At 41.1% G+C, this 14,532-nt stretch overlaps 2 protein-coding genes across 2 annotated transcripts; one reads left to right on the forward strand and one right to left on the reverse strand.

The window, feature by feature from the left end:
- Positions 1–7,381, forward strand: fbxl3a (F-box and leucine-rich repeat protein 3a). Its single transcript, XM_063497367.1, has 5 exons — positions 1–254; positions 1,060–1,437; positions 1,564–1,686; positions 3,248–3,419; positions 4,539–7,381. Exons 2-5 carry the CDS (start codon positions 1,060–1,062, stop codon positions 5,177–5,179), a joined length of 1,314 nt encoding a protein of 437 aa, XP_063353437.1. The 5' UTR covers positions 1–254; the 3' UTR covers positions 5,180–7,381.
- Positions 7,377–12,513, reverse strand: cln5 (CLN5 intracellular trafficking protein). The gene is made up of 4 exons (XM_063497369.1): positions 12,338–12,513; positions 11,017–11,191; positions 10,551–10,776; positions 7,377–10,037 (listed from the first exon to the last, which is right to left on the reverse strand). The coding sequence occupies exons 1-4, from the start codon at positions 12,439–12,441 to the stop codon at positions 9,550–9,552; spliced, it is 993 nt and encodes a 330-aa protein (XP_063353439.1). The 5' UTR covers positions 12,442–12,513; the 3' UTR covers positions 7,377–9,549.
- Positions 12,514–14,532: the final 2,019 nt, after the last annotated feature.

The raw sequence follows: 14,532 nt of genomic DNA on the forward strand, positions 1-14,532 counted from the left end.
GGTTTGGCGGAGAAGGGGGGCGCTCTGTAACTCCCGCGAAGGAATTAGGTCAGCCGAGCGGAGGTGTGTGTTTCTTCATTGAAAACATTTCTCACTCGTTCTCGTTTTCCCGACGGCTCTCTTATCGTGCTCCGATGCGTGTTACCTGGCTGCTGCGGATGAACTTTACCAGCGTCGGCCCGGGCTGAAGAGTCGAGTCAGTTGTCGGATTTTCTAGCTAACAGCTACCAAGCTAGCTGTGTGTAAACAACAAGGTAAGAGCCACTGTAGTCACTAGTAAATAAATAATGAATGTTAATAGAACTTGGTATGAATGGCCAGTGAGTACAGTGGGGTTTAGTGTATTTGCAGCGAATCAAGTGAATTTGCAGCACCAGTTGGCTAAGTCGCTCTGTTAGCTTGTAAGACACTTTTACGTTAATAAATAAGCAATCGTTAACTTGGTTAGCGGTTGCATTTACTCCCCTGTTAGCTTGCTAACTTTACGAGCCACTTTATTGTATTTGTGTGCGTTCATTGTAACCATAGCACTGACAAGCTAGCCCAATAACGTTTGTTTGTTTTTCACTAAGTAAGGTTGTGTGGCTGTGTTTGTAACGTCACAGTCACGTTTCCTCTGAAATATGCAGTGTCACATGCGGTGCAACTTTAGTGTGAGCATTAACGAGCGGTACAAATCCAACAATTAAAAGCTTTAATTGTTGTACTTTGGAAAAATGATGATTCTTCAGAGAAACACAAACACGATTAGATGAAAACAGACTGAGTTAAAAAAAAGAAAGAAAAAAAGCTGGAATGGCTGCAGACCCACCATCTGCACAATATGTTAGCTGCTAGGAATGTTTTAATTATTTTGCAGAGTGCGTCAGAGAGTGATAAACATGCACATTTAATCTGCACCTGTTAGTGCAGGGACAGCAGGGCTGCAGCTAGAGCTTATTGACTCGTGACGTCCTTGATTAGAAACCTTTCAGAAAATTGTGAAAACAAATGGCCACACGTTTCTAAAGTAATGTGCATGTGTAGATTTATTAATCAGTGCATTTTGTTTTGTAAAAGATGAAACGGATGAAAGGAGGAGAGGAGGGAAGCGATGACTCCTCCTGTGAGAGTCCAGCAGAGGTTTGCAAGAAGGTGCGAAAGCAGTTGAGCGAGGATTCGGAGCCAGATGTGCCTGAGTCGCTGGACTGTAACTGGGCACGGCTGCCTCAGGAGCTCCTGCTGCATATCTTCCAGTACCTGCCACTGCTGGACCGGGCTTATGCCTCCCAGGTGTGCCGTGGGTGGAACCAAGCCTTCCACATGCCTGAACTGTGGAGATGCTTTGAGTTTGAGCTCAACCAGCCAGCCAGCTCTTACCTAAAAGCCACACATCCAGACCTTATTAAGCAGATCATAAAGAGGCACTCCAATCACCTGCAGTATGTCAGCTTCAAGGTAAAAATGTCTGTGTAACTGCGTGTGTCCTCATTCTGGGTTCAAACGTTCATAAGCAGCTTCTGTTTAAAAATGTTTCTTGGCTGTTTTTCGAGTGATATGCAATCTTTTCTTTGTTCTTATCAGGTTGACAGTAGTATGGAGTCTGCAGAGGCGGCTTGTGACATTCTTTCACAGTTGGTGAACTGCTCACTGAAGACCTTGGGCCTCATCTCTACAGCCAGGCCCAGTTTCATGGAGGTTCCAAAGGTATAATTAACACAATCACGAGGAGTCTGGGTCTTTACAGTGTCCTGCTCTTTAGATTTGTAAGCAAAATCAAAGGAATTCTTGTTTTAGTGTACATCCCCTCTTATCCATAGTCTCATCTTATCTGAGATTGGGTCTCAAAAGCAGCGTCTGTTCTTATGCATGGCAAACGACACTTTTATTATCAGTCCCACATTTTCAAAAGGACACAGGACTTTATTTATTTACATATCATGAGCTCTATTCCTTGAACCAGTTACATTCAGGTTTCATGGAATCTAGAAGTTATTGAGCAAACTAGCCTAAGGGCGGGACCTTTCTTTTTGTGTGTGTTTGTTTTGTTTGTTTTATCAAGGATTGGAACCTGCTGCACGTTCTGTTATCTGTAGAAATTGACACACCCACTGTCGTCACAGTTCACGTTTTAAAACCTTTGTTAAAAACTGGCTCAGGATCTCAATCTTAGTTGAATTCTTTTGAATGTTTCAAAATCAGGTTTAAGAACTTTTAGGTTCATTAAAGTAGAAAAAAATCACTTGTTTATGAACTTTTGAATGTCACAAAGATCTCAAAAGCTGTTTAAGAACCTGTGGTGACGTCATAGAATTTGAAACGTGCAAACGGCCTCACTCGTTCACCAGGGTGTGCTCTTTTTAGCTTCTGTTTTAAAGACAGCATAAGCCTCTCACAGCCTGTGCTGCTTTTTCTGTGACTATGGATAAATATTAGAGGACGTGTTGTTCTTGGATTTTCTCACAATGCGGTGCTGGTTGCCAAGTTGCGAAAACACCTTTTGGCATAATAAAATCTTCTGAACTTCTCCAAAGAAAGTTCTCAAAATTGCCATTATTACTCACTTTCTGCCAGAGAGGACATTTGATTGAAGGATTTAAACCAAAAGAAAGCTGAATGCAAAAAAACAAAGAAGACTTGTTTTTTCCACATTTCGGAAATAATTAGATATTACACCATTTTCTCCATAAATACTTTTTTGCTATTATAATATGTACCATAAAGTCAAATAGACACCCTTCCAATATTTTGCACAAAATTTTTTTTTTCCCCATTTTCTTGTCCTCACTTTGTAATACAGATCTATGTAGTCTAGCTGTCTGCAGCACCAAAGCTTAAGATTAATTCGAACAGAGGTCCACCCATGCAGTAGACACAAATGAACACACCCTTGCATTTCTTTATGTCAAATTTGTTTACCTTGTCTATAGATTCAATCTACAAATTAAATTTGTATGTAATCTTATCCCACTAATTATGATTAGATTAGGGTTTCTTATTGTACTCAGATTGCAGATTGTGTTTGTATTGTTATATGTAGCAGATTCCTAAGTTTAAGGTTGTCTCAGTAATTACAAATAGTGGTGTGTGAGCCATGACAGAGGCCTGCCTGACGTACCAGGCCCACCAAAAAACTGTATGTTAGTGGGACAGATTATGTTTGGGTAAAAGATCATTCCAGACACAGTTGATTAAATTAGCATTTCAAAGGCGTCAGTCAGGTTTAAAGATCGTTACAATTCAATGTGTCATGTTTGTCCTTCCACAGTCTCACTTCATCTCCGCCCTGACCGTGGTGTTCGTCAACTCCAAATCGTTGTCTTCGCTGAAGATTGATGACACGCCAGTTGATGATCCATCTCTGAAGGTGCTGGTGGCCAACAATAGCGACACCCTGAAACTGCTGAAAATGAGCAGCTGCCCTCACGTCTCTCCTGCAGGTACAGTCTAAGTGCATGTGTTTTTATTTATTTTCTACTTCCAGCATGAATGGAAAATAAGTATAGTGATGTGCAAAAGTCTTGAGCCACCACTCATTGCTTTGTTTTGCTTCAAAAAAAAAAAAAAGAGACAGAATTTGGGTGTCATTGGGGGGGGGGAGTGGCCATCATCAACAAGTTTTTCTTCGGACATTGGCTGCTTTACAGTCCTTGTACCTGAACATTTTCCAAGTAATGTTTTTCTTTATAACATTGACCTATGAATCATCTCAAGCATAAAAAAGGCGCCTAACTCAAAGGATGACTATATCTTGTGTACATAACATGCCTGGATAGAAAAACCATCAATCATTGATTGGCCTTCTCAGCTGTTGAAACATTCATCTTTACATAGTGTTCTGTTCTGTTGAGATGATCCCACAGCATTAAAGGCAGCCAACATCCAAAGACGACAATTAGCATGTCCTTCAAGAATCCTGGAGGACTATTGCTGAAGGCTACTTCAGGAAAGTTTGCATAACAGAGTTCAGGCCGTGTTGAAGAATAAAAGTGATCATACCAAAGTTGATCACCTTTATTGTTGCACAGACTCTGTATTTGCCTTATGCATGGCGTTTCCATTCATGCTTCAATGTTTGAATAAACTGCTGCACATATTTTACATTTTTGAGGAGCATATAAAAAAATAAAAATGAGAGGTGGCTCAAGACTTGTATACTTCACGCTGTATTGATTAAAAAACAGAACTTTATTCACATAAAGAGATAAATTGTTTAGGTTTTGATGTAACTTATGGATTGATAGCTGAACTTTATTTCTTTATTTAAAAAAGCCTGAGAAGAGTCAAAACTATGTGTCTGTAAAACTAGTAGTGGGAAACTAACTTTTAACCTCAATGACTTAGTACATTTAGACCATCCTTCAATTTGTAGGTCTGAGGAGAGACCATCTGAGAATATATGAGAGAAATCCTCTTTTCCTGAAATTCTGAGCTAATATGATTGCTGATTAAACTGCAACTTGTCAGAGAAATGCAGTCGACCTGTTCTTTGATTGAAAGTGAAAACACGATTTGAGAATTTGGTCGCATTAAATGAAACGATCTGCCTGTGCTTTTAGGAATCCTGTGTGTGGCAGACCAGTGTCACGGGCTCCGAGAGCTAGCGCTAAACTACCACCTCCTGAGTGATGAACTCCTGCTGGCGCTCTCCTCTGAAAAGCACGTCCACCTGGAACACTTGCGAATTGATGTGGTGAGCGAAAACCCCGGGCAGCACTTCCACACCATCAAGAAGAGCAGCTGGGACGCTATGATGCGGCACTCGCCCAAATTTAACCTGGTCATGTACTTCTTCCTCTATGAGGACGAGTTCGGCCCCTTCTTTAATGAGGAAATCCCGGTCACACACCTTTACTTCGGCCGCTCAGTGAGCAAAGAGGTCCTGGGCCGAGTGGGCCTCCACTGTCCTCGTTTGGTGGAGCTGGTCGTGTGCGCCAATGGCCTGCGTCCTCTGGATGAGGAGCTGATCCGTATCGCCAAACACTGCACCCAGCTGTCAGCCATCGGCCTGGGTGAGTGCGAAGTGTCCTGCAGCGCGTTTGTGGAGTTCGTCAAAATGTGCGGCCGCCGGCTGTCCCAGCTGTCCATCATGGAGGAGGTACTGATTCCAGATCATAAATACTCCCTGGATGAGATTCACTGGGAGGTGTCGAAGCACCTGGGCCGGGTCTGGTTCCCAGACATGATGCCGACCTGGTAGAGAGTGAAGCCTGTGCTCAGAGTTCAGTATGTCGAGTTTGTGGTGCGGAACAATCAGTGCCTCCATGTTGCGTTGAAAAGCCTCGGCTGGGAAGCTCGATGACAGCATGGAGAGCATGAACTTGCTGAACTCTCGTTAGCAGGGCAGGGATGTAATGTGGCACTCGACAACAACACAATGTTATCACATTATCATGGAAATGCCACAGAATTCCTGCTCGGCTTAATCCGCAGATGGAATTCAGCAAGCTGGCTTCGGCCCACAGAAGAGCAGGAGGAAATTTAAATAAAATGCAATGTTGTTATAACTGCAAATGGAGTTATATGTACATTATAGGCTGGGTATGATAATCTGTGTTGTGAGAGGGGTGTGTGAGTATGTGCATTTATGTGTGAATGTGCGGGTGGGTGTTTACATGTTTTCCAACATTGAGCAGTAAATTGGGACAATTAGGTGCACAATTGCATGTTGTTATGCTACCACTTGGCCTACATAAATCCGGTGTGAGATAGCAGCTCTGCACTCTGTAATACAATATGGCATTGACCGTATGGTTATCTGTACATAGGATGTGACAGAAGGTGTATTTGTCATGTGTGGCTGAATTTTGCAGAAGAGTAGCTGGGTCCTACGCCTCATTTTAACCTAATTTAAAGAACAGTGGTTTTGTTGTTTGTCCTCCTTGCCTGGGGAGCTCCAGTCGTGTCTCACAAAACACGATTGTTGAGCAAATGGAAGATGGTGGAGAGAAAAAGAAATGTGTATATAGGTCTCTAAATTTGTGACGTGAAGGTGTACAGTGTTGATTGATGTCATTGATTTTTATTTTTTTCTCAAAGTTATATTTTGAGGAGTTTTTTTTTCTCCCCCTGCATCAAACACAAATTGGCCTGACAAATGGTTTTATCTATTTTGGAAAAAGGTTTATGTACAGTTATAGATTTCCTAAGCACCTTAGATGAATACCAAATGATAGATGGAATACACCCGGTCCTTGGGACCAAATATGGTGATTATTTATACTGTACTCGGGCTTTGTTGAGTCAAATCCCCAAGTGCCGCATATTGAAGTTGTAAAGCTCTAATTAGAACAATCAAATAATTCTGTGTAAATAGTGCACAGAAATGTCTGAATTTGGAGGTAGAGATCAGTGGTCTCAGTTCTTCACGCTCAGATTGCTTTGTAATCATTCAGTAGACTAGTCTGTATGGCTGTTGGCTTACAGTGCATGCTGGAAATGCAAATCCAACCCATTTGTGTTTCTCAGATGCATTAAAATGAAAATATTTTTTATGTAGGTTTCATTTGTATCTTCTGCTATTTGCCTGTTCAAGCTCTAAACCCCGGTTCTCTGTTGTGGATATCTGCCCTTCCGATTAGTCCACATTTGTTTCTTCATCATGCTATCTTGTATACATGAGAGGAAGCAGTATTCACCCATTATAAACACTGTCTGCAGATTTTTCTTGTGTTCCAAACATCCATTCATTTCAGTCGAAAGAGGTTTGGCAAGTCAGATGAGTGAAACAGTTTTGTTTTTTTCCTTTAAGAAGGAAGTCAAATGCATCTGTATATAAAAACGCTGTGTGTTTGATTATTATGAGTAGAAATGTATTTCCTTATTTCACCCTCTGTCAGGGTTTGAAGTTTCCTTAACCGATGGCTTGTCTTTTATAAAACCAGAGTGCAAGTTATCCTTTACTAGATGGATCTTTTTCATACTATAGCCACTAGAGAAGTTAAAAACTGTGTGTAATTGATTAATAGGGATTATGCTTTTTTTTTTAAATGAATTTCAGTTTTTCAGTTAAACAAAAGCAACCAGCTGTGGTATTTTTCTTTGTTTAGCTGGGTTTAGCTTCCACCTATTGTCACCGTGGTTTTGTTGGATACAGGTGGTCCTAATGTTTTGAGTCCACTACCACAAACTCTCGATCCTTGGAGGGATTTTATTACTTTTTTCCTTTAATGTAGTGGAAAAAGACCCTGTTAAACAGTTGCCTTGAGGTGCTTTATATTTCAAGGCAAAACTATAGTAATAGAGAGAAAACCCCAACAATCACATGACGCCCTATGAGCGAGCACTTGGTGACAGTGAGAATGGAAAAACTCCCTTTTAACAGGAAGAAACCTCTTGCAGAACCAGGCTCAGGGAGGGGCGGTCATCTGCCACACAACTGCTTGGGGTAATGGGAGGAAGATGGGGGGGGGGGGGGGAAGAGTATGCATTTATGGCGTATACATATTAAATATTTAAAGGTTTTTGGTAGTGGACAAACCTTAAGGCAGCACTGCATGTCAATAAAAATTTAGTTTATTTCTGCCAGATTTCATTCCTTTTTACTCAAGTTTTATTTCATATACAATAACTGAGAGACTTGTTGCAAGAGGTGCTTCTTAGTATTATTGAATGAATATAGCCTCTTCACAGTATTTGTTTCTCATCACTGAAGAAGCGGATATCTGTGCTCATGTACATTAGCATCTGAAGGGTACAGTAACACATCTCCTGGTTATTTTATTTGAAAATGTGTGCAGTGCATTAAACAGTGGCCCTAACGTGAAGCCTGTTTTCACTGAGAGCTTGTCTGTATTTGCTTTTATTGGAATATTCGGCTGAAAAAAAAAATGCTTCACATGGTAAATGCTGACCGAGAGAGAGCATTATTTAAATTTTGTCACAAATATGATTGTCAGTAATTATTATTTGAACTTTATTTGGGAGTTAACAGGTGTTAAACACTCTCCTCTAGTTTTGCTTCTGTATGACAAAAGCTTTGTCTGCTTTGCTTTACTGGTCACCTGTCTTGAAATTAAAATTGTTTTGGACATGTGATCTCACACTGTAATAAAAATTTGTGAATGTACTCTGTGCAACTTTCATGTAATTATTTTTCTTTATTAACCGAAGGCACACGTAGTTAAACTCCATAAAAGGACTCAGTTATAAAAATGGGATGCATTTGAGATGAAAAGATGTATGAACAGTTTTCTTAAATTATTATTTCTTAAATAACAAGAAGAACTGAAGTAAAGGGGGAAAAGGGGTGGGGTTGTACATGTATCTTTTATTTATCAAGAAGTCTCTTTTTGGTCATCATATGTCCAAAAATAACAGGAAAATGCAGATTTCTGTCAAATAAGCTAACCCAGAATCCCTGCTTTTACTGTGTGTGGACTGATCGCACTTAAACATGTAGTCAACCCACAAACGCCACTTATCGGCCAGGAAAAGTCCTGCTAAATGTTTCCGAACATTTAAACACTGGAAAGTCCAGAAGTGCTGTTTTGTTTTTTGTTTTTTTTACTTTTTAAACTGATATTACAAACACAGAATGTTATGAAGCAAGAAATGCACTCAGCATATCTGTACATAATGCTCCTTGGTGAGAAATACTGAATTAAAATCTATTTTCCCTTGAAGAAAGTGAGGTTTTATCCTTTGATTGAAACCTTTCAAACAGCTACAGTTGTGTGGAAACTTTTCACAGGACTCAGGTCCTCCAAAAAACTAAGTACACCTTGAATGCTTCCATAGGAATTAAGTAGCAGCTAGGTGATGCTAATCAAATGCACTTGATTAACTGATTAACATCAGCAAGTGTGAGCAGCTCTTCTTTCTAAAAAGAATATGGCAGCATGACTTAGCTTTGCAAAGTTGCATTTGAACAAACCACAGGAATTCTGCAACAATGTCCTTTGGACAGATAAGACCAAAGCGGCCATAATGCACAGCACCGTGTTATCAGCATAAATCTTTCATACCAGCTGTCAAGCACGGTGGTGGAGGGGTGATGATTTGGGCTTGTTTTGCAGCCACAGTACCTGAGGACGTTGCCGTCACTGAGCCAACCATGAACTCTGTATACCAAAATATTCTAGTGACAAATGTGAGGCCATCTGACTCTAGAATATAAGCTAAAGCTTGGCTGAAATTGCATACTCCAAGTGGACAGAGATCCCAAGCACAGCAGCAAGTCTACAACGAAACGGCATAATTTTTTTTGTTGTTGTTATTATGACCCAGCCACAGTTCAGACATCAAGCTGATTAAAAGGCTATGCAGGACCTTAGGAAGGTTGTGCACTGATGAATAATGTAATGATGCAGTAATGTAACGTATATGTAAGTCATATAGAAAACAATGACTAGTTACTTCTGCAAGCCACTGAATCGTGGGGTGTATTTAGTTTTTGAAGGACTTCATAGTCATGTGACAACTTAGTTGAAACGTTTTTTCTTGACTGCTATTTCCAAATAGAAGAAAAAAATTAACCATTCATTGAAGTTTATGTTAATATTGTTGTCATTAGCCTTTCAGCTAATAATATTTAGCAATAAAATAAAAAATTAGTAGTCAAATGGGATTTTAAGGCAAAGGCACTTCTTCATATGTAATCCGCACATATGGAGGTTTCATTGGCAGATGCCAGTACTCAAAGTTGTAGTAGAGGTAGAAGCTCCTTTCCAACACGACCGTCTCAAAAGCCTCCAGCAGACTGATCATGGCATCTCCAAATGTCTGGTGTGGCCTAAATGTGTGGTAAAATTTACGGATGTCCAATGCCAGATTTTTCAATGCAGGCTGTCCGAAAATGGCGCTGTCATTGCCGAGGTACGTGGGCTCTCCGCTGTACAGGTAGATCTTGGTGTAGTTGGTCTGTGATCGGCTGGATAGTTTGGCTCCCAGCTCTGTAAGCTTCCTGTATGTGCGGTGGACAAACTGGGAACAGTCGTAGGATTCGAACCACACCGTGGCGTTGGGGCTGGGGTCAGACCGAACTGTCCACGTCTCATAGTAGATCCCAGTCTCGTTGTCCTCCTGCACCCAGCGGGCCATATCGTTGAACTGCTGCCCTGGAGAATTAAAGAAAAACATGTTAATACCAGAAAAAAAAAATGGGTGTGAAGCAGAAAGTCAAAGAAGACAAGCGTGTAAAAAACATTTTATATGTTCGAGGCATTTAATTCTTGGATGTGCTCTAGCTCTACCTAGACAAGACAAGCTATCAGTCACAATGCCAGAACTGCCTGTTTTGGGTTTTGGAAGCTATCCAGGGCCTCCTGAAGCCAGTGAAACAGTCAATGCAGAATTTCTGTTTCAACATGCTGTCTTTCTACAGTTTTCATGATTACCAAGTACTCTGGTTGTGTATCTGACTCAAAACAAAGTACAAATTTTGTAGTTTTACAACTACAAAAGCAAAATAAGCTGTTTCAGGGTCATGCTCTGCAGGATATATTAGTAGTAAAATGCACAGAATTTGATTAAAGTCTTAAAAAAATCCACATTATCACCAGTCATATCCACTGATGATGTAACAAACCAGGTTTATGTTGGCTTCTCTGTGCACAGATGTGAAGTCTTACCTGTGATTACTCCAATTTTCTCTAAGGTGCCATTCTGTGACCAGTGTAAATCATCGATGCCTTCAAAAAAGCAGGCAGCTCCCTGGTTGCACCAGAAAGGTGCGTAAACTTCTTGTCTGAGGTGAGGAAAAGTGCAGTTGCCCAGCTGAAACAGCTCGTACCACTCCATGGTGTAGTTGGCTCCTGTCTCTGCACTGCTGAACCCAACAGCATCATGCATGATGTGCTGTAAAGAGAACAGAAACATACTCTGGCTTTATGTGTGTGTGTTTCTATGAATAGTGTAGCACAGCTGCACTTCTGTTTTAACAGAGGAAATATTTTTATTAGCCAGAACACAGCGGCCCCTTCACTTCTGTTTTAGAGAATAAAATATTAAATACGAAAAGAAAAATCTTCCCGGGTGCTTTTTGTTTTATCCCTGACTTGTAAACAGACATTTCAGAATTCAAATTACACTACTTACAAACTTTCCCAGCAAACTTCCATACTTGAATTCCCACACTGGAGTCTGCAGCCGATACACCGAGATGGTGTCGCTGTCTCTCATGTTGGGAATCCGTCCATCTGGGTCTCCGGTGGGGCAGAACGGATAGAGAGCTTGACAGTAAGAGTCCACATCAGGCCGACGATCGAAACGCCTGTGGGTGACACGAGACACGTCAGATGTTAAAGTCACTGCGAGCCCAAAGCCTCTTCATGTTAAGCCACCTTTTGTTGCTCTATAAAAATAAGCATATCAACTCAAATATGAACCAGCTGTGACACTGTGTTTTAATTTATACTAAAATGTAAATAAAATTATAATGCAATAATTTGCAAACCTCAAAAATTGTACCAATTTAGGGGAAAAAAATTGGGATGGGGACAACAAAAGGCTGGAAAAATAGGTTAACAGCTGGAAGAACATTTTGCAGCTAATTAGGTTAAATGGCAGTAGATCAGTAACATAATCGGGTGGAAAAGAGCTTTCTTAGAAGTAAAGATGGGGAAAGGTTCACCAATCCCCAAAACAAGGTGTCTACAAATTGGGAAAATTTTCAGAATAATGTTCCTTAGTGTAAATTCAAACTTTCAATCAACAAGATACAATATCATCCAAAGATTTAGAGAATCTGGAGAAATCTCTGTGCACAAACGCCAAGGCCAAAACTCAATACTGAAGCACTGCATTAAAAACAGGCATGATTCTTTCATGGAAATCACTGCACAGGCTCAGGAACACTTCCAGAAATCGATGTCTGTATCACCATACCATCCACAAATACAGGTTAAAGTGTAGAAACAGCCAGAAATGCAGCAAAGATTTCTGGCACATCCACTTTAGATGAACTGCTGCCTGCTGATGACAGAAGGTCACAGAGCCATTACATAAATTTTTGTGGCGCGTTTTTGGCCAATAGAAATGTATGAAACCCACTCCATTAATTCTGTTGCTGCACAACTGAGATACTCCAGATTCCAACATTTTTAAGTCACGTGAACGTACCACGAATACTTCCTCGGGTTGCTGTCTAAAACAAGTCTTTATTGGGACAACAAGAACACACAAAATCACAAAATGTGTTCTTAACGTGTCAGTGAACGTGTAACATCGGAATAGACACGCTTTCTAGGAAAAAAAACATAAAAGTTGCGAACTTTGTACTGATCAAAACGGACTAAGGGACCATTCGTAATTGAAAACGAGGTTCATTTGATCGCCTTTTCCAGTTTTCTTCATTATCTGTCACATGATTTAACGCTAAAGAGCGGAGTGAACGTGGAAAGGTGTGCGGTCTTTATACCTGTAGGGTACGGGCCACTTCTGCTGTGCATTAATCCTGAACTGAGCGACGACGTGCAGAAAGAGGAGCAGGTTGAATCCCAGAACGACCTCCGTGTGAAACATGTCGAAGCCCTAAAAACACAACACCAAAAAACAGCAGTTACGAAGATGACTATCTTCCCATGACTCACCGCCTCTAACTTCCTCATTACAGATCACATGGTTTTGTTGATGATACCAAATCACATGACCACACCAGACAAGATAGTGAGGGCTCACTTGACCGCAGTCGTTTGTAAACTGAAACATGCTGAAATTAATGGCACATTTTTCCACATTTAGCTAAAAACCTTTCTAAAACGTGTTTTTTGAGTCATGTTTTTTTTAGTTTTACAATATTTACCAAAATATTTGTAACCTTTATATTTAAAACACAGTTTTAGCGGTTCAATCTAAGTGTTAAATGTTAAATCAAAATATTATATTTAAATCATGAACATGCATGAATATATTTCAATATTCATTCTGATGTTTTATGGCTCCAAATTTTCTTTTGTGATTAATCCGTTTTTCTAATGTACATTTTAAAGATCTTTGTCTACTTTCCAACTTTCCAACTTCTTCTGTGTGAACTTCAGCTTTAAAGCCAAAGTGCAGAATTTCATCAGTTGTGGACTTTGGCTTTCAGGTGAATGATTCGGTGTATTTCAACTCATGAAACATTTTTTTCACCAACAATTCAGTAATTATAAAAATTCAACTCAAATCATTGAGCTACCAGCATTCACTCTGCATTTTCTTCAGGAAATGCATTCTCTAGTTTTACATACCAGTTTCATTTGCTGTTGTTGATATGTTAACAGTAAGAATAAGTTCAGATTATCCTAAAAATAATAACAGTAATATGTTCTTTTTCCAACTTCGCTTGGTGTTTCACTATGGGGAATCGTCTTGGCGTGACCAACTATGGAAGCTCCAATGACACCACGTCTGTCTGTCTGAGCTGTGCTCAGGGTTCCGCCCCCTCATTCTAACACAGCCGACCAGCTCCTCCTAATTCAATCTCGCTTTCTTCCCGTGCGAAACTACTTTGAGCTCCCTCAGCACATCAAGGCTAGCTTGATTAGCTGCTTAAGAGTTCTCAGGCATCCAGTGAAGACGCAATTTTTCCGGTTCCAGTTTGGATTGTGCTGAGTAAGTCCTTGAAAGAAGGATACTTATAGTTATACTCTGTTGAAGAGCAATTGCGTCAGGCAAGCTGTTCCAGCAGTTCCTGGTTTTAGTTAGCGAGGTAGCCAACGTTGTGTAACTTGGGCTAACACGTTACGACAAGCCTTTTACCTTTTTGTGTCCAGCTAGCATTAACTTGTTAACTTGTAGTTGCTATTGGCTAGCAGGGTGCAGCTATGTCACGACGAGCTGACTCCTGCGGTGACTAGCTCGGATTGAACCCCCGCTGTTAGCTTTAACTATGAACGAGATAACGTGTCGCGATGAGCCTGATGTAGCTTAGTCTCACCCCTTTCCGCTAACCATGCCTATGACTCTTACCCCCGCCAAAGGGTCGGAATCGAAGGCCAAAGAGGCTGCATCCCACCCATGCCTCACATCACGAGGTGCCATCATCTCGGGCAGGGTTCCTCATCCAATGTGCATCATTTGTATGGGTGCCAAGCATGCTCAGGATTCACTGGCAGACCCTCAGGGATGCCCACACTGTGCGTTGATGCAGAACGCGACCTGTATGATGGCAAGAGGCTCCCACCAGCATTGCCGCCATCCAAGCAGCTTCTGCTAGCAGTCCTGGCCTACATGAAAGAAATGAGTCGCTACTGGTCAAGCCCTTTTAAAAGCAAGCTTCCGACCAAGGGCTGCTCTAAGCTTGAGATCCAGGGAATGGGTGTACTGGAGCTGACCGAACCCCAGTTCCCAGGCGGTGGAGCCTTCAGTTGCGTATCACCTTCACCCTAACCGCAGGGCAATCTCAGCTTCTTTCAGCATTTCTTTGCCCAGTAAGATGGATCGCCTCACGGCATCTATTTATCAAAGGACGTACAAATATGCTGCACAGCCAGCATGCTCGTATGCAGTATGGTTAATGGAGTCACTCTGCTGTCAGCATATTAGGCAGAAATTCTGGAAGGCATGGGCCATCAGCTGGATTCAGGTTCCCCAAACCCAGCCCTCTGGAATAAAATCTGCGTGGTTAATGAT

Source organism: Pelmatolapia mariae, linkage group LG16_19, assembly GCF_036321145.2.
Source record: "Pelmatolapia mariae isolate MD_Pm_ZW linkage group LG16_19, Pm_UMD_F_2, whole genome shotgun sequence".
Classification (NCBI taxonomy): domain Eukaryota; kingdom Metazoa; phylum Chordata; class Actinopteri; order Cichliformes; family Cichlidae; genus Pelmatolapia; species Pelmatolapia mariae.

Bases quoted from the DNA above. Each gene is read 5' to 3' on its own strand.
- fbxl3a (XM_063497367.1), top strand. From the start codon at position 1,060: ATGAAACGGATGAAAGGAGGAGAGGAGGGAAGCGATGACTCCTCCTGT. The intron at 1,687-3,247 runs GTATAATTAACA...GTCCTTCCACAG, and splicing joins GTTTCATGGAGGTTCCAAAG to TCTCACTTCATCTCCGCCCT. The intron at 3,420-4,538 runs GTACAGTCTAAG...CTGTGCTTTTAG, and splicing joins CCCTCACGTCTCTCCTGCAG to GAATCCTGTGTGTGGCAGAC.
- cln5 (XM_063497369.1), bottom strand. From the start codon at position 12,441: ATGTTTCACACGGAGGTCGTTCTGGGATTCAACCTGCTCCTCTTTCTG. The intron at 10,777-11,016 runs GTAAGTAGTGTA...TTCTCTTTACAG, and splicing joins GAAGTTTGCTGGGAAAGTTT to CACATCATGCATGATGCTGT. The intron at 10,038-10,550 runs GTAAGACTTCAC...TTAATTCTCCAG, and splicing joins GAAAATTGGAGTAATCACAG to GGCAGCAGTTCAACGATATG.